Below are 22,095 nucleotides of genomic sequence, written 5' to 3'. Positions count from 1 at the left end.
GCATCTTATTTCAGTACCAACTTTGGCTGACTAACTGGAAAAATAATTAGGGGTAGTTACAAAACACATAATAAGAGCATGTCTTGACTGGAAAAATTGTGCCTCTCAATGCTATTAGAGTTCTTTAACAGGAGTCTCCAAAATAGAAGCTAGAATTGATTTTTACTTTCAAAGCCTTTCACAAAGTTACTCACGAGAGGCTATTATGGTTCCTAAGCTTTCTTATGATAAGAGGTAAAGTTCTTCCATAGATTATAAATTGTTGTAGAGGTAGAAAACAAAAATGATCAGCATGGAAGGAGATCAACAGTGGAGTTCCCCCATCAAAACATCCTGGAAAAGTGGTTGAACAGTGAAGTAGTGAAATCTGCACTTGACAGTTGTTTTTTTGCAGATTAGGAAGGATTGTGTGGAAATCCAGAAAGACCTCACAAAGCAGTGAATGTCATGTCTGTTGCAAAGTCCTACTACTTGTTGTAAAGAACACTTTGAACTTTTGATGCACGTTGGGTAAAAAACACCTGTAAACTTCCTTGTGGGAAAACACAATGAAAACTTCGGCTCAGTGTAGTCAAAAGGCAAACAAGAAGTTTGTTTCTATTTAGAAATGACTAGAGACTGAACATATTAAAATGACATTGACTGTCATTTTCCTTAAATACTATTAATTTGGTTTCCCCTTGTCTTAGACTGCCAGGTTGTTAGGACTAATTAGGTTAGAAAGGAAACAGTGTGTGAAATGATAGGTATATAGTGAAAGGTCAGTTATTCCTGTTACGTTTCCTGTTTTTTCTTACAATATATTTTTTCATATTAAAAAACGTTGATGTGTTTAGTTTAGGTGAGGTCCTATTGGAGTAAACCAGTTAAAGAAGGAGACTCTTTTGCATAGTTATTTTTTCAGTGTGTGTTGTTTCTGTGTCTGTATGTTATGCCAGGGAACAACACAGCACGACAAATTATTTTCCTTTCCAAAGCTAGTAGTGTGTGTTTGAATAGTGTTGCAGAGACAACCTTGTATGCATCCAACGAAGTGGGTATTCACCCACGAAAGCTCATGCTCCAATACGTCTTAGTCTATAAGGTGCCACAGGACTCTTCGCTAATCTTGTATAGGTGAGCTGTATGTTCAGTATGCATACCTATAAACAGATTCACTTAGGACAGTATCAGATTTCCTTCTTGCGCACCACTCTTCTTTAATAACAAGATTTTAAAATCATTGTAAAAATTATCCATACATAAATAACATTGAATTGTGTTGGAGGGGTTGGATAAGAAAAGAATACTGAAAAGAACCAGGTAGGTCAAAGTATTTTCTTTGACAAAGGCATTCTCCAAACCAGCAGAGGTACAAGCATTAATTCTTAAATTTTTGGGGAACAATTAACTGGTTTCAGAAAGCAAGCATGAATAATACGACAAAAGATTGATAAGATTTAAAAAAAAAAAAAGTGTCACCCACATGTACAATTTTCCAGTACCATAAATACTGTAGCATACCAGACCTAATGCTTTCAGAACCAGTAAACTTTTTCAAACACTAGTCCTGAACTAGAATGTCTTGGGTATATGTGTGGCTTATGTTAGGTAACTGAAAAATTACAGCCATCTTGCAGAGGGTAGGTAAAATAATTGAGCATTTCCACCCCACCATGAGCATCAGCGAACAATGCAGTGCAAGCAAGTATTTTCCAGTGGCTTTTTTTCCTGCAGTTGTAGTGTACAGACATTCAGGTTAACTATAACTAGAGATGTACAGTCTGTATTTACAAATACAGTTGTGTGGTGCAATATTTTGAATGGAAATGGGTGTTTTTAGAGCAATGTATATGTTTGTCATACAATATATAATAGTCAGTTAGAATGTTTTTATATATTCACAGCCTAACTTTGCTCATGGCCTAGCTTCTCTGCAAATTCCCCATGGTGCAACTGTGAAACGTATGTACATCTACAATGGAAACAGCCTGCAGGATACGAAGTATGTATAGCTGAATTGTCAAAGGTGGTTAACCAATATCTAAAATGTTTTTTTCTCCTTCACGTGTATTTATTTATTTAGACTTATATGAATGCCAAATCTATAAGAAATGCAGTGTCTAGTTCCATTCGTTCCTTTCTCTGGATGGTGCCAAATACATCATTTTGTGGTAATGCTTCTTCAAATATTCCTGGATGTTGCGCACAGAACCATACTGTCCTATGAAACAAGGCTAAATTCTGATCTGATTTACACTGGTGTGAATCTGGTGTAAATACATTTAGATTAGTTGCACTAATCTAAGGCTATGTGTACAGCGTGCTGCAGTGCAGACTACTGGGATGTGAACTGCAGAGTGCATGCAAGTGTTGGCCTTACTGCCCCATGTGGATGCTGCTGACATGAACGAAAATGTACCTAGTTCACGTTAACTTAGTCCTCTTTCAAACAGGAGTATGTTAACGTGAAGTAGGTACCTTTTTAGTTCACGCGAGCAGCGTCCATATGGGGCAGTTTAGAGCGAAGCAATTCCCACCGCTCTGCAATTCACACCCCCCATAGTCCTCACTTCGGTGAAGTGTAGACAACCCCTAAATCAACTAAGATCAAAATTAAGCTCAGAGGATAGGTGGGGTAGTATGGAAGAAGCAAGTGAGACTGAAGGAAACTCTTCTCCAGGAGTGAGGTTACATGCTCCAGGATGAGGATATGAGCTGTATTTGGAAAAGCCACTGTACTTGCACAGTTTGCATGTACACTGATGCCCTTTATTTAGCTAAGTCAAGCTGACTGGGGCAAGGAACAATATTTTTGCTATTTGTTTGTCGTGTCAATGGGGCTGCAATTTCTGATTAGGGCCCTTAAGCTTTACTGCAATACAAATAATAAAATACCAGTCTCCGTGCTCATTTAGCATATGAATAATGTGTCATTTCCTTATTTCCTTCCCACTGATCCTCAAGGGATTTGTGTGTCTAACTCCCGTGAGTACGAATGGGAGTTACTTATGTAAATCCCTTATCAACAGGAAAATGAATCCTCGTGTCTTTTTTTCCTATCTGAATGAACTGTTACATTCATATATGACATGGCATTTCATTGTTCCATATTAAGCAATACTGTACTGTTACCATTACTTCAAGGTTCAGTATTTCTGAAAGTATTTTTCTTCCTGCGGATTTCTTAGACAAGATGGGAAACAAAGGGATTTCTGTAAATTTTTGCTTTCTCCTCATACATTTACATACCCTACACAGATAACGCCATTTGCTTTGCTAAAGAAAGTATTGTTATTAATGCCAGGGGAAGACTAACACACTTGTGGATTAATGAGCAAAAGAAGGGGATACATTATAATGGACCTTATTCATATGGACATTGTAGTCTAATTAGAATCAAGTGCTTTGGAAAAGGTTTCCTGCACCCATCTGTGGCATGGTGGGTTTTAATATATGTGTGCATGTGTAAAAGCCTCAGCTCACAGGCAAGTTATGTATTCACCCAGGCACAGAAAAATTCACATTATTGGGAAAAAATAACTTTAAGGGAAGTACACATACTCTCTTAAAAGTGTATTGCCTTTCTGTAAATTCCTTACTTGCTACTGTTGAGTTAACTAGATGATTATAACTGAAAGAGATTTCAAAAGGAAATTTGGCAAGTGAACTGAGGAACAGATAGTGCAGCTTAAACTCCCTCAAAAAATGTTAATTGTCTAGAGTTCATGCTGATGACGCCCCTTTAAAATAATTCAGATACCTTGACATTTAGAAATGGTGATACATGACAACATGAATCAATTAAAATCTAGGGACTAGGAGACATGTGTTTTATGATCTTAAAATAGACTTTAGATGCTAACTCACATCAACAAACCACTGCAGAAATCAGTACACTCGGCCATCTGTATTCAAGAATGGTCCAGGACTGGGCTAATGGGAATACTAGAGCTGAAGAGTGAGAGGTGCTGGCAGTGTGATGTCTGGAAGCCTCCCCATTGCACACAGATGTTGTTTAGTTCTAGCGGCAGCTGTGAGTTAAGCATGTATAAGCACAATATGGCCCTTATTTTCAGAAGAAATACATTTGAAACCAAAAACTGTCTGAAACAATATGTTCTGGTATAATATGAGATATATAATTGTAAAGTCCAAGGACTGGATGCAGCTACTGTAATTTCTAGATCCTTTTGAATTGGTTTTTAATTAGTAAAGGACCCAATCTTTCATGTTGCATTTTTATTTATTGTGCAGCTTAACAAGGCTCTAGACAGTGTGAGCTTTTTTCAAAGTTGAATGTCTCAAAAGTTACTTCAGCCCCTTCATTCCAGGTGAGTTAGGCTCTCCCATGTCAACACTAATATGCTTTGCTTCAATGTATTGTACTAGCTTCTGTCATTGGAGAGTTAGCAGAAAATTTTAAGCTTAAGCATTTCCAGTGTTTGTTTTTGTTATATCTGATCTAACTCTTCCAGGGCTCCCCTCATGCCCCTCAGCTGTTTCCTTGGTAACGTGTATGCAGAGAATGTTGATGTTCTGAGAGATGGAACTGGACCCTCAGGTTTACGGCTCCGCTTACTCACTGCAGGTATTACTAAGAATAGATGTTGTGTTGCCCTCACTTTTAGTCAGGAAAGGAAGGGCAAATTTGAATGAAATATGTGTTAGCTAGCTTATTGTATTTTCATAGGTGGGTTTCAAAATATTTTGCACATCTTATATTAAACCCTCTATGAAATTGTGTCTTACTGTTGCTGCATATCCACACCCATGGAGAAATCATAGATGGCTGTGGAAACTTCTTTCAATTCCAAGGTCATGGAGTTTCTTGCTGGCAGTGGAATTTGTTTTATTCTGTATATATTCCCAGAAAAATAAACAGATGCTGTCTGTCATAGGAAAACCTTGTCAAAACCAAAGAAACCTCAGGTAAGTCTGTGCCCTGTACATTGTAACACCAGAACTACACAATGCCACTGTCATTCTGAATTCAGTGGAGGTGGCATTACAAGTGACATGAGTTGATTAGGTATTTACCCCGTGTTCTCTTGATGGGTGGACTTACAGAATAAGAAGAAAGGTTTATTGCCTGCTAAGAGATGCCAGTAGGTGACTTTTCCTTTAAAGGGCTTTAAAATATTGTCAAAAAACATGTTCAGTTTATTTCAAATTCTTCTCTCAAGCAACAGGGTTTATTTTCTCAGTGTTATGACTTTTTCAGACATGGTCATGTTGAGAGAACTCGCATATATTCCTAGTGCTCACAAGGTAAAAAATGGGGGGAGGGAAAGCTTTAAAAAAATGAGGAGTAAGAAACAATGAATAAAAATGTAGCAGATTTGTTAAAGTTACTTTGCTTCTGTCTTTACAGAGGAAGATAATGGAGAGCTGCCTAGGACAGGGATCATATATCCTGGTGTAGTAGGGAAGGAGTTAGCTATATTATCCAGATAATGTAAATGGTTTTGAAAAATTGGATACTTTTAAGGTAGAGTGTCATGTCTAGATAACATACATACCTGAGATTTAAAGGAAATGATGTTAGCAACAAATAAAATCTTCATTCAAATGTTATATTAGCTGTCAGACTTCTAGAACTTTATAAAGAACAAACTTGCCATGTGTCATTCTTTCCTAGCTGAACTGAGTTCCTTCAGTTAATTCATTCCCCACCCCTTCTAGAATTAGTTCCTGTGTAAGCAAGTTAACTTACAGTAACCCTTGATGAAGAAATCAAAGCTGGCTTGATTGGGTTTCCTTCTCTTTATAATACTTATGAGATATCCCAGACCAGGAGGCAGCACTTGCTGGCCTTCTCTTGGCTCTCAGGAAAACTTTCTAATTATGGTGAGAGAGCTGTTTGGTAAGAAAAACTGAATTCTCCACGAAATTGAAAAAAACACTTCTGGAAATCATAAATAAAAATACTAATTAGCCTCTCAGCATTACATTTAAAATTTTTCTCTTAGAGGCAAGGCATGTTTATCCTTGACCTATATCACTGCCCAACCATTAGCTAGACATAGCGGGTTTGTCAAAATGGCAAAGTGTGTGTGTGTGTGAGAGAGAGAGTCGTGTTAACACATTTGAAAAGCCCTATGAGGTATGTCAAAATGGGCAAAGTGTGTGTGTGTGTGTGAGAGAGAGAGTTGTGTTAACACATTTGAAAAGCCCTGTTAGCTTGCATCCTCATACTTCTGAAGCCATGTTAGCTGGCCATGTTGTATCTTAGGCTCCCCATGAGGCCTGTGAAGACGTAGTCAAATAGGCAAATACTACTGTTACGGCCTCTATGTTGTGGTTCAGCACCCTTTCACGCCATGATTGCTTTAGTTAAGTGATTGCTGGCAGTGAAAGGCTAGAACTGTAGAGAACTTCTGGTCATGGTATTCAGGTTAGAGCCATTGGCGACATAGTGCAATTAAACTTGCCTTGTGAATAGCCTGTTTGTACCTATCCAGCAACCAGATGAGCTAAAACTTTAATTCCAGTATATTGCACTTTAGTGTCATCTAATATATAAAGAAATTAATTTCCTGATTTGTTAATCTGATTTTTGTTCGGGGGAGGTTGTTTGTTTTTGGATTTAAGCTATTTTGGTGGAAAATACCTTGAGTTGTAATGCCTATGCAGCAAAGTAGAGCAATGGAATGTTATATATACAGTCACTTGTTTCATAATTTCAGACAATGTTTCAACCATGCATCTATGTAGCTGTGATTCAGTGCACTTATTTAAATAAGCATTGTGTTTATGTGAATTTACTTACTGTGTAGCTAATAAAAAATTGAAACTCTCAGGTGAGAATGTAATATACCGTATATACTCGTTCATAAGCTCTTTTTTTTTTTTTTTAGTAAAAAGGGGAAGCACCGGAGAAGGGTGTCGGCTTATGAATGGGTATAGAGAGGGAGAGGTGAGACACAGCCCCTTCCCCTCCCCACCAGCAGAGGGGGCAAAGAGAGGCAGCACAGCCAGCAGAGCCAGAAGGGAAGAGGCGGGCCAGAGTCTCTCCGCTTCTGGCCACGCTGCTCTCCCCCCAGCCTCCGAAGCAGCTGCAGCTCCGGGACTGGCAGGCTGCAGTCGTGCCGCTCGGCCCCGCCCCCCAGAGCAGGTTGTGCCACCCAGTCTGGCCCGCCAGAGCAGGCTGCAGCCATGCTGCCCAGCCTGCCAGAGCAGCTCCAACCAGGCCAGAGACATCCTCCCCAGATGAGGTGGAAAGGGATGAGATGGGGAGAGTGTGGGGTCCCAGGTTAGGGATGGAGTCGTGTGGGGGGTTGTCATAGTATAATTCCCCACTCTGAACCTTAGCATCCAAAAGATGGGGTACCAGCGTGAATTCCTCTAAGCTCAGTTACCAGCTTAGTACTTGTAGCGCTGCCACCAACCAGGAATTCCAGTGTCTGGTACACTCTGGTCCCCCCAAAACCTGGCCCGGGGACCCCCAAGACCCAGTCCCTCTGGATCTTAACACAAGGAAAGTAAACCCTTTCCCTCACTGTTGCTTTTCCCAGACTTCCCCTCCCTGGGTTACCCTGGAAGATCACTGTGATTCAAACTCCTTGAATCTTAAAACAGAGAGGAAAATTTACCTTCCCCCCTCCTTCTCTCTCCCCCTCCCAGACTCTCCCTGAGAAAGTAATCCTAACACAGAGAGAATTTAACATCTCTCTGCCCCTTCCCTCCTTTCTCCCCACCAATTCCCTGGTGAATTCAGACCCCATCCCCTGGGGTCTCACACCAGAATAAAAAAAAATCAGGTTCTTAAGCAAGAAAAACTTTTAATTAAAGAAAGAACAAAGGTAAAAATTATCTTTGTAAATTTAAAATAGAATAAGTACAGGGTCTTTCAGCTATAGACACTGGGAATACCCTCCCAGCCTAAGTATACAAGTACAAATTAAAATCCTTCCAGCCAAATACACATTTGAACTCCTTCCAACCAAATACATATTTGCAAATAAAGAAAACAACCATAAGCCTAACTCGCTTTATCTACCTAGTACTCACTATTCTGAACTTATAAGAGCCTGTATCGGAGAGAAACCTGGTTGCACATCTGGTCCCTCTGAGCCCCCAGAGTGAACAACAACCAAACACTAACTGCACACACAAAAACTTCCCTCCCTCAAGATTTGAAAGTATCCTGTCCTCTGATTGGTCCTCTGGTCAGGTGACAGCCAGGATCACTGAACTTGTTAATCCTTTCCAGGCAAAAGAGATATGAAGCACTTTTGTTCTATTAACTCTTACTTATCTGTTTATGACAGGGGTGGTCACAGGGATTACGACCCTGACCCCCATCTTTCCCACCCAAAACAGTTCCCCCATCGGTTGCTGTCCCGGCCCGTCAGGGTAAGCAGCTGGCATGCCTAGACACTTTGTTTACTTAGGTTTACTTCCGTGCCTGCAGATGCTCAAGGTAAACAAATCATCTTAACCCACCAGCAGCTTATCCTCAGGGCCCGGGAGCCAAAGTTTGCTGACCACTGAATTATAGGGTCGGCTTATGAACGGGTCATAAAGAATTTCCATTTTTACTTATCCATTTTGCGGGGGAGGGGGTTGGCTTATAAACGAACTGGCTCATGATCGAGTATATACGGTATATTTATTTGGCCTAAAACAGTACTGACAAAGAATTCTATTGCATGGGCCTTACTTTTTGGCGGGTCAGATTACACACTATTTTATAACCTTTAAAACCATACAACTCCCAATGTGCTTCCAGTACTGCAGTTAAACTTCTTATGGACATAGCTGACTGCTGGCACTTATACTTGATACGAATTGATCAAATTTGAGACTGACAGTGCAAATAAGTAAATTGCATTTTGTAAAATGAAAAGAGATAGGGGAAGAGTTCTTAATCTACATCTCAGGGAATAGCACTCAGTGAATTTAGCCATTAAGATATGGGTCTATGAAAGTTAACCACATTACCTAGATGAGACCTTTTTGTGTGTAAACTGCCATCAGAATTAAGAACTGAATTCAGTACAGCAAAAATGTCTTACAGGAACTTCTTTGCATTCCATCCCCTTAACTAAGTAGGTGCTGGGGTTTGTGATTGTTCATTCTTTATGTAGTTTTGTGATCGAGGAGTTATGAACATTAGGCTGTTGTTCCTCATTCTTCAGGCTGTGGCCCAGGTGTATTAGCTGATGCCAAGATGCGGGTGTTTGAGCGCTGTGTGTACTTTGGTGATTCATGCCAAGATGTTCTGAGCACTTTGGGGTCTCCGCACAAAGTCTTTTACAAGTCAGAAGACAAGGTAAGAAAAATTTCAAAGTAGCAGCTGTGTTAGTTTGTATCCGCAAAAAGAACAGGAGTACTTGTGGCACCTTAGAGACTAACAAAAAGGCATTCCTAATTCTAGGCCCGTGTCTGTATTCAGGATTGCTGCAGTTTAAAGGTGCTATGGGTATTTTTAACTGATTTTAAACAGGTGAAAAATGCAGGCTGGACACTCTCTTAATCTGATTTAAACCTGGTTTATATGGGTTTAGTTTAATTTAGTAAGGAATCTATTTAAATTAATGTATAAACCTTATTTAAATCATACTACAGGTGCCTACACTGTCTTGCACTGGAATAACTTAATCTGTTTAAAAACCAATGTAAACTGGTGCAAGTTTGAATATAGACAAGTCCTAACAACTGTATGCTGGTTTCTGGGTAATTTCTTCTTTTTAATGAAAATTAAAGGTAAGTTTTAGGTAAACTGTGTGTGTTCTTTATGTTTATGATATGAAAAAACCCACTCACTACTTATGTATATAATACACACACACGCCTCATGTCAGATCCAGCTGTTGCCAGCAGCTGGTGATCCTGCAGTAAGCATGAGGCTTTACATTTTTAAACTAATTATTATTTTTATTTATTTAAAGCTATCTCCACAGCAATTTTCACTATTAAACTCTTTGTGGATTCCTCTTGCCTCATCCTTTATTTCACTGAAAAGTGTAGATAGAGGCATATGAACCTTTTTCAGTATTAGGCAATAGAATACGTTTTTCACAGATACCTGGAGGACTTTAATATATACTCTTCTCACTTTACTGCCAGGAGGAGTCATTTTCAGTGGTCTTTGCCCATCTCTCACTTCAGGGTACAGGGATATATGGTGTGTTAACATGATGAGAACAGAGTGTTTAAAGGTGGATTCCTTTAATTTTGAGTTATCTTTTTATTTGCTATTTATATAATGCCAGTAGTATAATCTTATTTCTGTGCTAGGCAATCCGAGCACCTCCTGTTGAAGACATTAGGAGCTGACTTCTGATAAAATTCCCTTATCTCCTAATTGACATGGAACCCCTCGGTAGTGTGGGTTGTACATAGCCCAGATTGTATAGACATCTCACAGTATTAAAATAATTTTGCACAAAGATCATTTAGAATCTGAATCTGAGGGAAAATGTGTGGACGCTAGTGTGAAACCAGATCTTGGAAAATTGTTTTTAAAGTAAATGTATTGATAATACCTTAGCTATGGTAAGCACTGATAAATCTATACGTGGGTTTCTTTGCAGATGAAAATTCATTCGCCCTCCCCCCATAAGCAGGTTCCATCAAAGTGCAATGACTACTTTTTTAATTACTTCACACTTGGAGTGGTAAGTTGAAGACTTCTGTAAATAAGGCATTTTAAATTTGAATCAGCCATCCAATGTACTGTTTAGAATGACTGAGTATCTCAAGTTAGTGTTTGATATAAGTACTAACATTGTGCAAAACTCTCGGTGGCTGCCTCAGGCATCTTTGAATATGAAAAATGGGATTGCAAATGCTCAAATTAAGTCAGACTTGAACAATATTTTACCATTTTCCCACAATCCATGGAGTGGTTCTTGAATGTTTGTCTGGCATCCTCCCCAACACTCTTATCACGTATTACCCCTAATATGTAGGAACTGAGGCCCTTGTTGCTGAAATCTAGCCTTCTCTACCCCATCAGATACTATTTCACCATTCCCATGCCTGACTTTGATTTTTTTTTTATATTGCTATGGCGTTTGTAACAAATTTTCCTCCCATGTTCATCTTCATTTTAGCATCTCAAGTAATTTGTATCATAAGAATGTTGGCTTTCCATCTTGCATCAATGTAAAGTGAACTGTAATAGGCTGATAATAGACTTGCTCAGAGAAGCTGCTAACATTTGCAGTTACAGCATCAAACTAGTCATATAGTTATAGTTGCATATGCACTTGCTGGAAGAAATACAGATTTGAATTTATACATAAAAATGTCACTCTTATATTGTAAAGGCTTTTTTTGTTTGTTTGTTTTTACTTTTAATATATAGTTAGACCCTCCATACTGCATATTGAGGAAAAACTACATTCCCCTACCAAACTGTTTTGCTCATGTCTATCTCCTTTGTCTTCTACAGGATATTCTTTTTGATGCAAATACTCACAAAGTGAAGAAATTTGTCCTGCATACAAATTATCCTGGTCATTACAACTTTAACATGTGAGTACAGAGAAGTAGTCTGTGAAAGTGCAAAATCTGCAAGTAGTAAATCCTGTGTCAGCCTTCTATAGTTCCTGTAGTTTCTGTTGAGCAGCTTCGATTCATCTAGTGGGAACTTGGAAGGATTTCAGGCCACCACTGTTAGGACACTTTTTAGCTCTGGTTTTTAACTCTTGTGCATTAGTAAGTATACATTAGAAAGAGACTTATGAGGGGACAGCAAGCACTACTTCAAAGTCACATTCCATGTAATGTTTAATAATAAAACATCACAGCATAGATAGAGAATACAGTACGTACATTTTTAGAGAGGATAGTCATGAGCGATAGCAAATTTTTAAACTTAACTCCAAATAGCTTAGTTATTGGTTCACTCATTATAAGCATTGCTTGTACAGGGTGGACTTTGTATATTTGACACGTAGAAACAAAACAGCATTTGGGAAGTTTTAGCTGTTAAAACTATAAAAACAAATACACTAGACTGTGGTGGATGTTGCAATAGTCTGTAGAGAGCCTGTAAATAGTTCAGTGTCTGTTCACAAGAGGACTGAGAACAGTGAGGTCACATAATCTAACCAATAACGTGGTATTCTCCTGTAAGTATTCCCAGTATTTTTTTTTCCTTCCTTGAAGAGCTGGTGATGCCTTCTGGCAAATGTTGTTTAGAAATGGGTATGTTTTATTTGTAACTTTTTTCTAGAATTTTTCATTCCCTGTCTCTGTATGACAGAAGAGAATGATTTGCAAATACTGTTTGTTAAAACTTCCCACTGTTTATTCCCGATCTGATGATATAAGCCTCTGACATATTTTCCACGTCAGTCTATGATTTCATAGGCTTCATCTACCCTAGGAAGGGTTTCTGGTATAGAGATACCAGCAAACCCTCTTGGGGACACGCAGTTTATATCAACAGAGTTATTTTGCCAGTGTAACTTATACCAGCTCACTGAATGAAATAAGCTATAGTAGCAAAAGGATTTTTTTGCAATTATAACTGTGGCTAGGACTTTTGCTGATATAGCTGTTTCAGTTAGCGTGGGGTTTTTTTTCCACAATTCTAATCTCTGTAGCTATCTTGACTACAGTAGTGCGAACTTCAGGTTCATGCCCGCAGCATCCACATGGGAGTGTTACAGTGCAGCACTGTGGTGTGCACTGCTACTGGCACACCGTGTCCGAACTGTGGGGCAGTGTGGATGTGCCCTTAGTCACAGTAAACTGCTCACTAAAGAATTTCTACGTCACTTTGTGCTACCTAGTTTGTTGATTCCTGTGTTTTGTAACAAATTACAAATTTCAATGTTCTAGATACCATCGTTGTGAATTCAAGATTCCACTAGCCGTTAAGCGAGGTCAGTAATCCATCCTCCTGCTCCATGGGTTTCTAAAAGAAAATACAAAAGGCAAAAGAGTGGACCAGTTTTTACTTTAAATATAGTCTCAAACAACAGAAGATAATATAAGTGCTGACGATAGTAGGAAAGAGATCTTTTGAACAGTTTTCTAGTATATATAGTAAGGAAAATATTTAAAGATTTTAGTTCTCTGGCCACTCCAGCTTCATTCTTAGGTGAACTTTTTTTAGCCTGACCATGCCTACAGGTGTGTGGCTATAACATAGTGTTGCTAGTTTCCTGGAGGAGTGCTGCTGCATCTTTATCAACATGAATTATGTTGTTCATTAAGACCCAAAAGTTGTAGGGCAATGTGAATCTGATCTGATCCTTCCAATCTACCTTTGTTGTTGTATTTTTAAACTATTATCTTGATAATCACTCATAAAACTCCTTTCCCTTCACCACCCACAAGGTCTGTTTATTATATTTAATGTAATTTGAATTATTCATAAGAATAACTATGCCCCTACAGTATGTGGCATATGTCTCTATGTAACTATCATTTGGGAATCTCCAGGCTCAGGAAGAGTTTAGGACTTTGCCTCCTAAGTCTCTTGTTGCACACAGACCCTTATTCAGCAAGGTACTTAAAAATGTGCCTAACTTTTAAACATGTGATTAATCTCTTTAAAGTACGGGGATACTCGCATGCTTAAAGAATCATACATTTTAAGGCCAAAAGAGTCTTTTATGATAGTCTAGTTTAACCTGCTGCATAACATAGCTAGGCATGTGTGTAAGTACCTTGTTGAACCGGGGCTTTAATATCCTAGAAGAGATATAGGATGCTTGCTCAACTGCTGCCAGAGATCCCTTTGTCATCGTACTCATTGACAACATTGATTGTCTCCCTTGAAAGTACTCACTTGCATAAGGGACAGTGCTTTGATGGAAGTAACATCAGCGAGAATCTGAGTTGGGTTAAAAATAAGGGAAAGGAAGGGAGATGGGGTGTACATTCATGTGTGTTTAAATAAATGTCAAATTTATGATGTACCTGAGAGTATCAGCACTTACTTTCCTTCATTTCCTATTTAAATACGGTTTCCTAAGGCTCCTGTGCAGTATTTCACACTCCCATTTCTGAGTACTTGTCCAGTCCAAGTTGTTTTGTGCCTCTATTATGGATATATTTGATTTCTTTTATTCATCCTTTTCTTTCCCCAACACGCACCCGCCACACTGAAACTTTGATAGTATGAAGCCCATTGAAGAGTCTGTAAACCCTTCCATGGGTTAGCAGTGTGCAGTGCAATTCTATCACTGGCAGTTCATTGGTACAGTGGGCATATTTCTTAAACACTGAACCCAGCTGTATTGGGAACCACTTGCTTGGTGGTGAGTGGCAATATAAATGAGCCTTTGGTCTGATTAAAGAACACTTCATGGTTGCCCCCAGAGAAGACATTTTCCATTTTCAAAAGTCCAGAGATGAAAGGAAATACATGCATAGGCTGGAAAAATGGCGAGCAAGCAATTTGGTGTGCCTGGTTTGTTGGGACTGCAAACCATATGTGATGCTGTTCCTCTGTTCTGTCTTTTTTCATTCTTTTGAGAAACAAGGATTAAAATTCCTAAGATTCTTGCTTTTTCTGCTCTTCAGAGAGCGGCGTTCTTGTACACCAGCTCATATAAATGGAGCCAGCCTGGAAAGCAGAGGTTGGCACAACTTGTGCCCATACATTCATAATGTTTTTGGGGAGGAGTGTTCCACAAAGGTGTGGCTTGGGGTTTTTGTCTTTTCTCTCTCTCTTCCCTCTCCCCCTCTCCTCCCCTCCCCCCCCCCAGTAGGGATTACTTAAACTGTTCTGGTTTGGGAGTGATTGGGTCAAATCTGAGGGTTTGTCGGCTTCTTAAATGCATACAGTGCTTAGTCTTTGCAAAGTAGCTCACTCACAAGAGTTGATTTGTTGCTACTGCTATGCCTATTACCTGACACTGTACAGTTTTGACAAGTCAATTCAGTTCAAGAGAAGTAAATAATGTCTTGTTTCTTCCACTCCTGTATTTCCTTTTTTTTTTTTCTTAGAAGCAGGGGCGGCTCCAGGCCCCAGCACGCCAAGCGCGTGCTTGGGGGGACGATCTGCCGGTCGCCAGGAGGGCGGCGGGCAGCCAGCCTTCGGCAGCATGCCTGCGGAGGGTCCTCTGGCTTCGGTGGAGCCGCGGGACCAGCGGACCCTCCACAGGCACGCCTGCGAGAGGTCCACCGGAGCCGCGGGACTGGCGACCGGCAGAGCGCCTCCCGTGGCATGCCGCCATGCTTGGGGCGGCAAAATGTGTAGAGCAGCCCCTGCTTAGAAGCCAGTTAGTCTTTAAAGGTTACTTTTAAAAATAGTGAATGGGCAAATGTGTGTCTCCAGTGTTGTTGTTTAATCTAGTGGATTTATGTTTAATCAGTGGGATTTTTTTGTTTTGTGTTGTTTTGACCACTTTGTGTGATGCTTTCAAGTTCCCTGATCTCTGAAATCATTTTTCAAACTCTTTTTGAAATGTATCCAATATGAAAGTACCAAATGTAATTTCCAGAAGAGCATTTTTTGTTTACTTTCCTCAGATAGTGCAGATTCACAGACTGAAACATGCACAACGTACAGCAAGGTGAGTCTTCATAAAAACAACCAGAACAGTGGCCAGTATAAATTAATTGGCTGCTGAGTGTGCGGAACTCTTACTGTGTGTTGCAGAAATAATAGCAAATAGAAAGATGGTTTTTTAAATAAGGGAGTTCAAATTACTCTCCTCCCACCAAAATTTAATTTTAATTTTTTTTTGGATTTGGATTTTTTCAGTTAAATTGTTGTAGTTCAAACTTTTTACTCTTAACACAGTCAGAAATATAGTGCAGTCAAACCTTGGGCTTTGTCTTCCAGTAAATTATGTTATGTTTCCAATTTTAAGGCACCTAAGAGTTAGAAGGATTAGAGATACCTTTGAAATGTAATATTAATGGTGGAAATCAGGAGTTTAGCTAGAAATAATTTCACGTGGATGGATTTGACAATAACTGTTACAGATTAATTAAATATCTTTAGAGTAGTGACAAGATAACTGCACTCTTAGGAATTTCGTTTACTCAGATATTTGTTTCAGGGTGCACCTTTGAATTTTTTTTTAGCACTTGCTTTGGGGTTTGTCTGCACTTTGTAATGAACTTTTGACAGTGGTTTCTATTGCATAAAGAATGGCCCATCATTCAAACCTTCTGAAAACAGTGTAAAAAAAAATCCACCAGATAACAGTAAATCAGTCTTTTTGGTTAAATACATCATGTATTTTACCAAGCGGGGCAAGAGAAACATTAAGTAAAATGCTTCCACTACACATATAGAGATGCCTTTGACATCAAGGTGGGCATAAATACCACTCAGTTGGCTTCTGGAGTGAGGGCTGTTCAACAACACCACAAACTTCTACCCTGTAGCACTTCTGGTTCCTGCCAGTCTAGGGAATGAGACTGGGCCTGTGAGGTGAACCCAGGTGTTATGGTAATTGGAGTATCTAAATGCCGCTGCAGAGCATTGACTGCTTTACTGAAGGCAGGAGGTCTGTATCCTCCTTTGCTTTCTGATTGAATTATTTGATATACTTCAGTGCTTCACTGCATTGTTACATCCCTTCAATATAAAGCAATAGCTTCATAAGCTGTCATACCACAGGAGTGGATAGTACTGGGAATTCTCAGTCAGATAAATACTGCGCCTGTCTTGCATCCTGAACTTGATCTCAGCAAAGTTCCAAGAGAGTGCCTTCCTGTGGGAAATTTCAGATGCCTTATTCTTTGAAATATCTCCTTAAAATGATGGACACAGTGCTTTGTGTTTCTGCCATCAAGCCTACACAGGTTACAATAGTATTTCATTATTTGTTGTTAATTCAGTTAAAGTCACTTTCCACCTAAAATGGAAACCAGTTTTAAACTAGGAGCAGTCTCCTAGCTGCAGGTTCTGCTGAGTAAAGCTGGCTCCAATCACAAAACACTCTCTAAACATAACCTTCATAGTTCATCGCACTCTGTGCTGCCTTTTGGTTTGTACCAACACTACAACCAAAATGTGTATGAACCTCCTCCTTTGTGTAAAGAAAAGCTTTCATGTGACTCTCTTATTCTAACACCCTTTTAATATGATTACAGTGGGATAGTATTCAGGATCTTCTGGGACATCCTGTGGAAAAGCCCGTGGTACTTCATAGGTAAAGATGCTGTTTGTCTTGTTATCCTGTATGGTTGGCAGGAAGTGAGCTGCTGACAGATGATTACCACAAGGATAGGTCTGGTAGTAATTATCATCAGGATTTATGCCACCTCTTTGCTGCTGGAGCATCAGTTCTGCTGCCTCTAGCTAGGAAAGCTCACTACCATTTGGAGGAATCAAAAATCTGTAATATGTAACAATGGAATTCCAGCAATTCTTTTAAATGCCAAAATCCATCCTCTGTTGCACAGTGGAGAGTATATATAGAACATAGTGGGTGTGTGTATGTTAACAAATAACATACTTTATTTTTGTGTAGTGGGTGTGCCCAAATAACTTTAATCAAGAGCAGCAGCCTATTCTGGAGGACAGTGTATAAACATATGGCATGACACAATCTCTGCTCCCAAGTGCTGGCAGTCTAGCATGAATGCACATGTTCAATTGTAAATCTACATAAATCTAAACAATAGTGTCAGTTTAAGTAGTTCTCATCCAGTTCTGGAATATGAGTAATTTTACACAATTTTGAGTCTGTGAAAGTGCATAGAAGTATTCATTTGACAATATCTCTTTGTAATCCAGCGTATTCACTAATATAAGCATTTTAGTAGTAGGCAGCATAATTTAGACTTCACTTTTTATTGAAAAAATTGGAGCTGTCTTTTTAAATTAAGGAGCCTATTCTCTTTGTGGACACTTTCCCCTATTACATTGAATTAATTCAGATACAATCAAGTCTTTCCAGTGTAAAATGAGTAGTTGAGAGATTGAATGGCTCAGAGAATTAGTGATGACATATGGACCCTTTCATCATAGGTCACTGGTTCAAATCAATATAAGATGCATTACCATCTGATGATGTGACATTTGCTATGTCACATTCAGTTAAAGAAATTCACCAATTGTAGAGGAAGCCAGAACTTACTAAGCGAAACCAGTCCTAGCTATGCTGAAACTACAGTATAAACAAGTATAAACAACTTTAAAATTTATATTTTCCAGGTGTTTTAAGGATCTGACCTAAAGTCCATTGCAGTCAATTGGAGTCTTTCCTTTGACTTCAGAGGGGCTTTTGATTGGGCCTATATTGACTAACTGCTGCAATTCTCCTAAAAACAAAACAGCGTTTAGTTCTTGTATAGCTTAAATGTTTATGAAGCATATGTGAAAGTCAAGAAATGTATTTTTTTTAAAGGTAACTAAATTTAATTAGGCATGTCACTTCAGACATAAATAACTACTTTGCTAAAGATTCAGTATTTTAAAATGACTAGATTAATATATGTTTTGCAGAAGATACCTTTAAAAATAGGCTTCCTAGTAATTTTTCCTTGAAAAAGGCATGGGAGAGAGATGCATATGTGTGCATGCACAGAAAGGTCTAGTTAAAAAAGTCCTCTTTTTCTTGAGCTCCTTCTTCTTCGTTACTTGGTTTATATTCAGTTTTTCCTTTCCAGCCTTGGTTGAATGGGAGCGGTCTCCTGCAGTCACTAATTGTCCCGCTAGGTCCCCCCATACTTCAGCACCACTCTGAGGAATGACCCATTTGAAATCCAAAAGCAGCATAGCATCATAGCACAGATAAATGTAATCCCTCCAAATTTAAATTATCTTGGCTTAAGAGAAATGTGACAAACTTGCCACATAATCACAGGTGGCTATTATTTCACATTAAGAAATTCCAACCTCTTATGCACCCATTTTTTTTTCTTCTTTTTTAAGGTCGTCATCTCCAAACAATACTAACCCATTTGGATCAACGTTTTGTTTTGGACTGCAACGAATGATCTTTGAGGTTAGGAAAAAACTTTCAAATTTGTTTGTGTGGGAGAAGATGGTGTGGAGTTTGCTTCTGGATTTTAATGCAGCTTTTTGTCTTTCCTATATACCTATGAGAGCCAGCATTCGAGAGCGGCTGTAATATCAGGGAACATGGCACAAGTGGGACATTTACCAACCCTCTCCCCAGGATTAATCCATCTCTTGTGTTTAAGGCTGGTGCATCTGCCTTGTCATCCATGACTCATGCTAATGGGAGATGTGCTTAGTTATCACTAAATACTTTGGGTGGTGGTGAGTGCCCATGTTAAACAACGAGTATGACTCTAAATGACACCTGGAAATTTAGTAGTAATTTTTTAGAATTGGCAAAGATCTTTAAGTGTTTTAATTCCACTTATCAGTTGCTTAAATTTTTTTTTAATATCTCTACATTCAAGCATATAAATACTGTAACTGTGTCACTGGCAACTTTCTGAGTTCCCTTTGGCCTATGGGATGTTTTTTTTCTTTAATTTCTCTTTTTTTCTGCCCTCCTTTTGCAGGTGATGCAGAATAATCACATAGCATCTGTTACTTTGTACGGCCCAGCAAGGCCCAGCAGCCAGTTGAGAATGTCGGACCTTCCTCAATGAAGCATTACCTTCAAAATCAGCTAATCTAAATGCTACAAAACTAGTACAGCGTGCCTTGATTTACTGCCACTTATATGGAAAGCATGGTATGATTTTTTTTCAAAATAAAATTCCTCCCGTCCATGCGTGGTGCGGAGGGAAAATTCTCTCAACCCTTCATCATAAGGCATGGAACTAGTGATGGAGGAAAGCAGCTAGATGCCTGTGTTGTCATTTTACTCCTCTCGGTTGGCCGTCTCCTGCACAGTACAGACCTGAAGAGACTGTCTGTCCTTCCTGAGCTGGCAGAAGGAGCATTAATGACTGCAAGAATTAGAAGCACAAACATTCTGAGCCTTGGAGCATCTGGAAACAGGTATTGATATTAGTCTGTGTTTGTGTTACTGTATTGATGTGGTGGTCCTGTTTTAAGAAACCAAGTATATATACACACATTATATATATATATACATACACACACACACAAATATAAACACATAGCTAGTTCTGTGGCTTAGGACATGGTACCAAGTGTGACAAAGGTGTATATATGTTCATGATTTCAGGCACCACATCTTTGTGTAACTTCAGAACAAGCAAGTAGCATGTGCATAATACTTGGTTGTGTAACATTTGCACTACATACACTTTAATTACTTGATAAACATTATCTTCACTGAGGAGCATCTGTGTACGGGATGTGATGGTTATTTAATGTACGCTGCGCATTAAGCTTATTTATGTGGTGGATTGATGAATAGTCCACCTTCCTGCACTAATATTTACTTGACAGGCTGAAGCAATTGTTTTTCTGCCATGCCTGGTTTACTAACTTTTTTTCATATGCCATTTCCAAAAAAAACCCAGAAATCTGGAAGAGATTATTCCTATGACTGAAAGAGGTTCTTCTTTGACAGCATTTTTCTTTGTACTTAAAAATAAAAATAAAAAATCCATCCTATAAAAGAAAATTCAGTTGCCTCATCTACAAACGTATTGAAATATGTTTGTTCCAAACCCCTAGCTCCTCCCTATTTCCTGTAGAAAAGGAGAAAGGAAAGAGAATTTGTAGTGAGTATGTAGATTATTGAGAGAAAAATTCCCCAACTCCTCCAGCACCAGGAAACCTCTTCCCATGTCTGCTAAACTATAACTTTTATTTAATGCCAAAGTTTTAGCCAAAGATATCCTCAGTCTAGTTTTTCCATCTCTGTCTATATAATCTAACTGCACACCCCACCCCCAGGAAACAGGATATAGGCTGTTCTCTAGTCAGGAAATGCTGCTCACTGCATTTTATCTCAAGTGGATGCTTTGAGTTTGTAGTTCTCTTACAGTCTTATTGGGGAAAATAGCGTGTGTTCTTTGAAATATTAACCCTTTTTAAAAATGGAAAAGAGAAATGTATAATTTTGTCCCATTTTTAATATTTTGGTGTAGCAACTTGTGATACATAGACAACAATTTTGTGAGTTTTACAATGTGTGTACAGATTTTGTAAATATGACATTTTTGTAATTTTAATGCCATGTACAGTGTAATCCTGTATAGCTTATCAATGAATGGGAGATAGGAAATAGAATGTTAACTAGTGTTTTGGATCCTGGACCAGAAGCAGGGATAAATGTGATTTGGTTTGTGTGAGTGAGAGAGTTTGTGCGTATGATATTCTTTGCCATTTAGTCTTCCTGTATACTGTGACATTCTAGAGTGTTTTATTAAAACAAAAAAGCCCCACTGAGACTCTATCTAAGGAAAAAGTTACTGTTTACCTTCGTTATTCTTAGGTGTTACTCCTGTTGAATTCCTGTTCAATCTGTGCTGTTTCCTGTGGTCATTGCTTGCTGAGAAAATTCTACACCTCCGTCTATTTCTTTGTTTCCTCTCAAATTTTCATTTTGGTTTACATAGCCCTTCTGTAAATTAAACAGAATACATAATGAGCATGTACACTGAAAGACAAATAAAATGCGACTCTCAGTTACTGTTTTGTGTTGCATACAGTTGCTGGGTGTTTTTGTAATAAAGTGGTGAATGCTTCTGCTTTATTTCATGTCATTTACTTATTGTATGCAGGATAATTTTACCAGGGAGTTGGAAATAAAGACTCCAGGATTCTGCTCCAATCTCTAGCACTGGCTTGTGTAAACTTGGACAAGTCACTATCTGTGCTTTAGTTTACCCTTATGAAAATATGTTAATTTCAGAATTAAGCTACCTCACAGAGTTTTGAAACGTAAGTATTTCTAGAGCACTTCAAGATATTAGAATAAAAGGTGCTGTATAAATTCATACATGTTTCTAAATATAAAGCTAAAATATGATTGCTAATTATTAGTTAATTTTCTTAAATCTCTTTTGAAAATTGACCTGCATGAGACTTCAGATTAGAAGCTCTGTCCTGGTGTTAGCAAAATTCTCACCATCTTATAGAGAAATACAGACTTTCACTCTTCCGTGGCTCATCCTTCTGAAAGGGATGAAGGCATCCTTCTGCCAACCTGACATGTCTCAGGAGATGTGCTGCCTGCCTGGAGCCCATGTCCCAGAAATTACAGAAAGTTTGCTGAGGATCATCTGTTGCTCTAACCACTACTCCATGCTGCTCATCCACATGATCAGATATTACCTAGTTTG

The 22,095-nt window shown here is 38.8% G+C and overlaps 1 protein-coding gene across 8 annotated transcripts in view; it reads left to right on the top strand.

The window, feature by feature from the left end:
* PHAF1 (phagosome assembly factor 1) overlaps positions 1-21,506 on the top strand; it is a 50,220-nt gene extending 28,714 nt beyond the window's left edge. For 5 of the 8 annotated variants that reach the window (XM_050922788.1, XM_050922787.1, XM_050922785.1 and 2 more), the window contains 10 exons: positions 1,887-1,984; positions 4,458-4,570; positions 9,123-9,256; positions 10,521-10,604; positions 11,384-11,466; positions 12,781-12,824; positions 15,424-15,467; positions 17,002-17,060; positions 18,788-18,860; positions 19,390-21,506. In XM_050922788.1, the coding sequence (XP_050778745.1) occupies positions 1,887-1,984; positions 4,458-4,570; positions 9,123-9,256; positions 10,521-10,604; positions 11,384-11,466; positions 12,781-12,824; positions 15,424-15,467; positions 17,002-17,060; positions 18,788-18,860; positions 19,390-19,479 (822 nt within the window). In that variant the 3' untranslated portion in view covers positions 19,480-21,506. The remainder of the gene's footprint in view (positions 1-1,886; positions 1,985-4,457; positions 4,571-9,122; positions 9,257-10,520; positions 10,605-11,383; positions 11,467-12,780; positions 12,825-15,423; positions 15,468-17,001; positions 17,061-18,787; positions 18,861-19,389) is intronic. The other 3 variants (XR_007769326.1, XR_007769325.1, XR_007769324.1) reach the window with 3 other exon arrangements.
* The last annotated feature ends 589 nt before the right edge of the window (positions 21,507-22,095 follow it).

This window comes from Gopherus flavomarginatus, chromosome 14, assembly GCF_025201925.1.
Source record: "Gopherus flavomarginatus isolate rGopFla2 chromosome 14, rGopFla2.mat.asm, whole genome shotgun sequence".
NCBI lineage: Eukaryota > Metazoa > Chordata > Testudines > Testudinidae > Gopherus > Gopherus flavomarginatus.
This window is presented reverse-complemented; position numbering and strand designations above follow the sequence as displayed.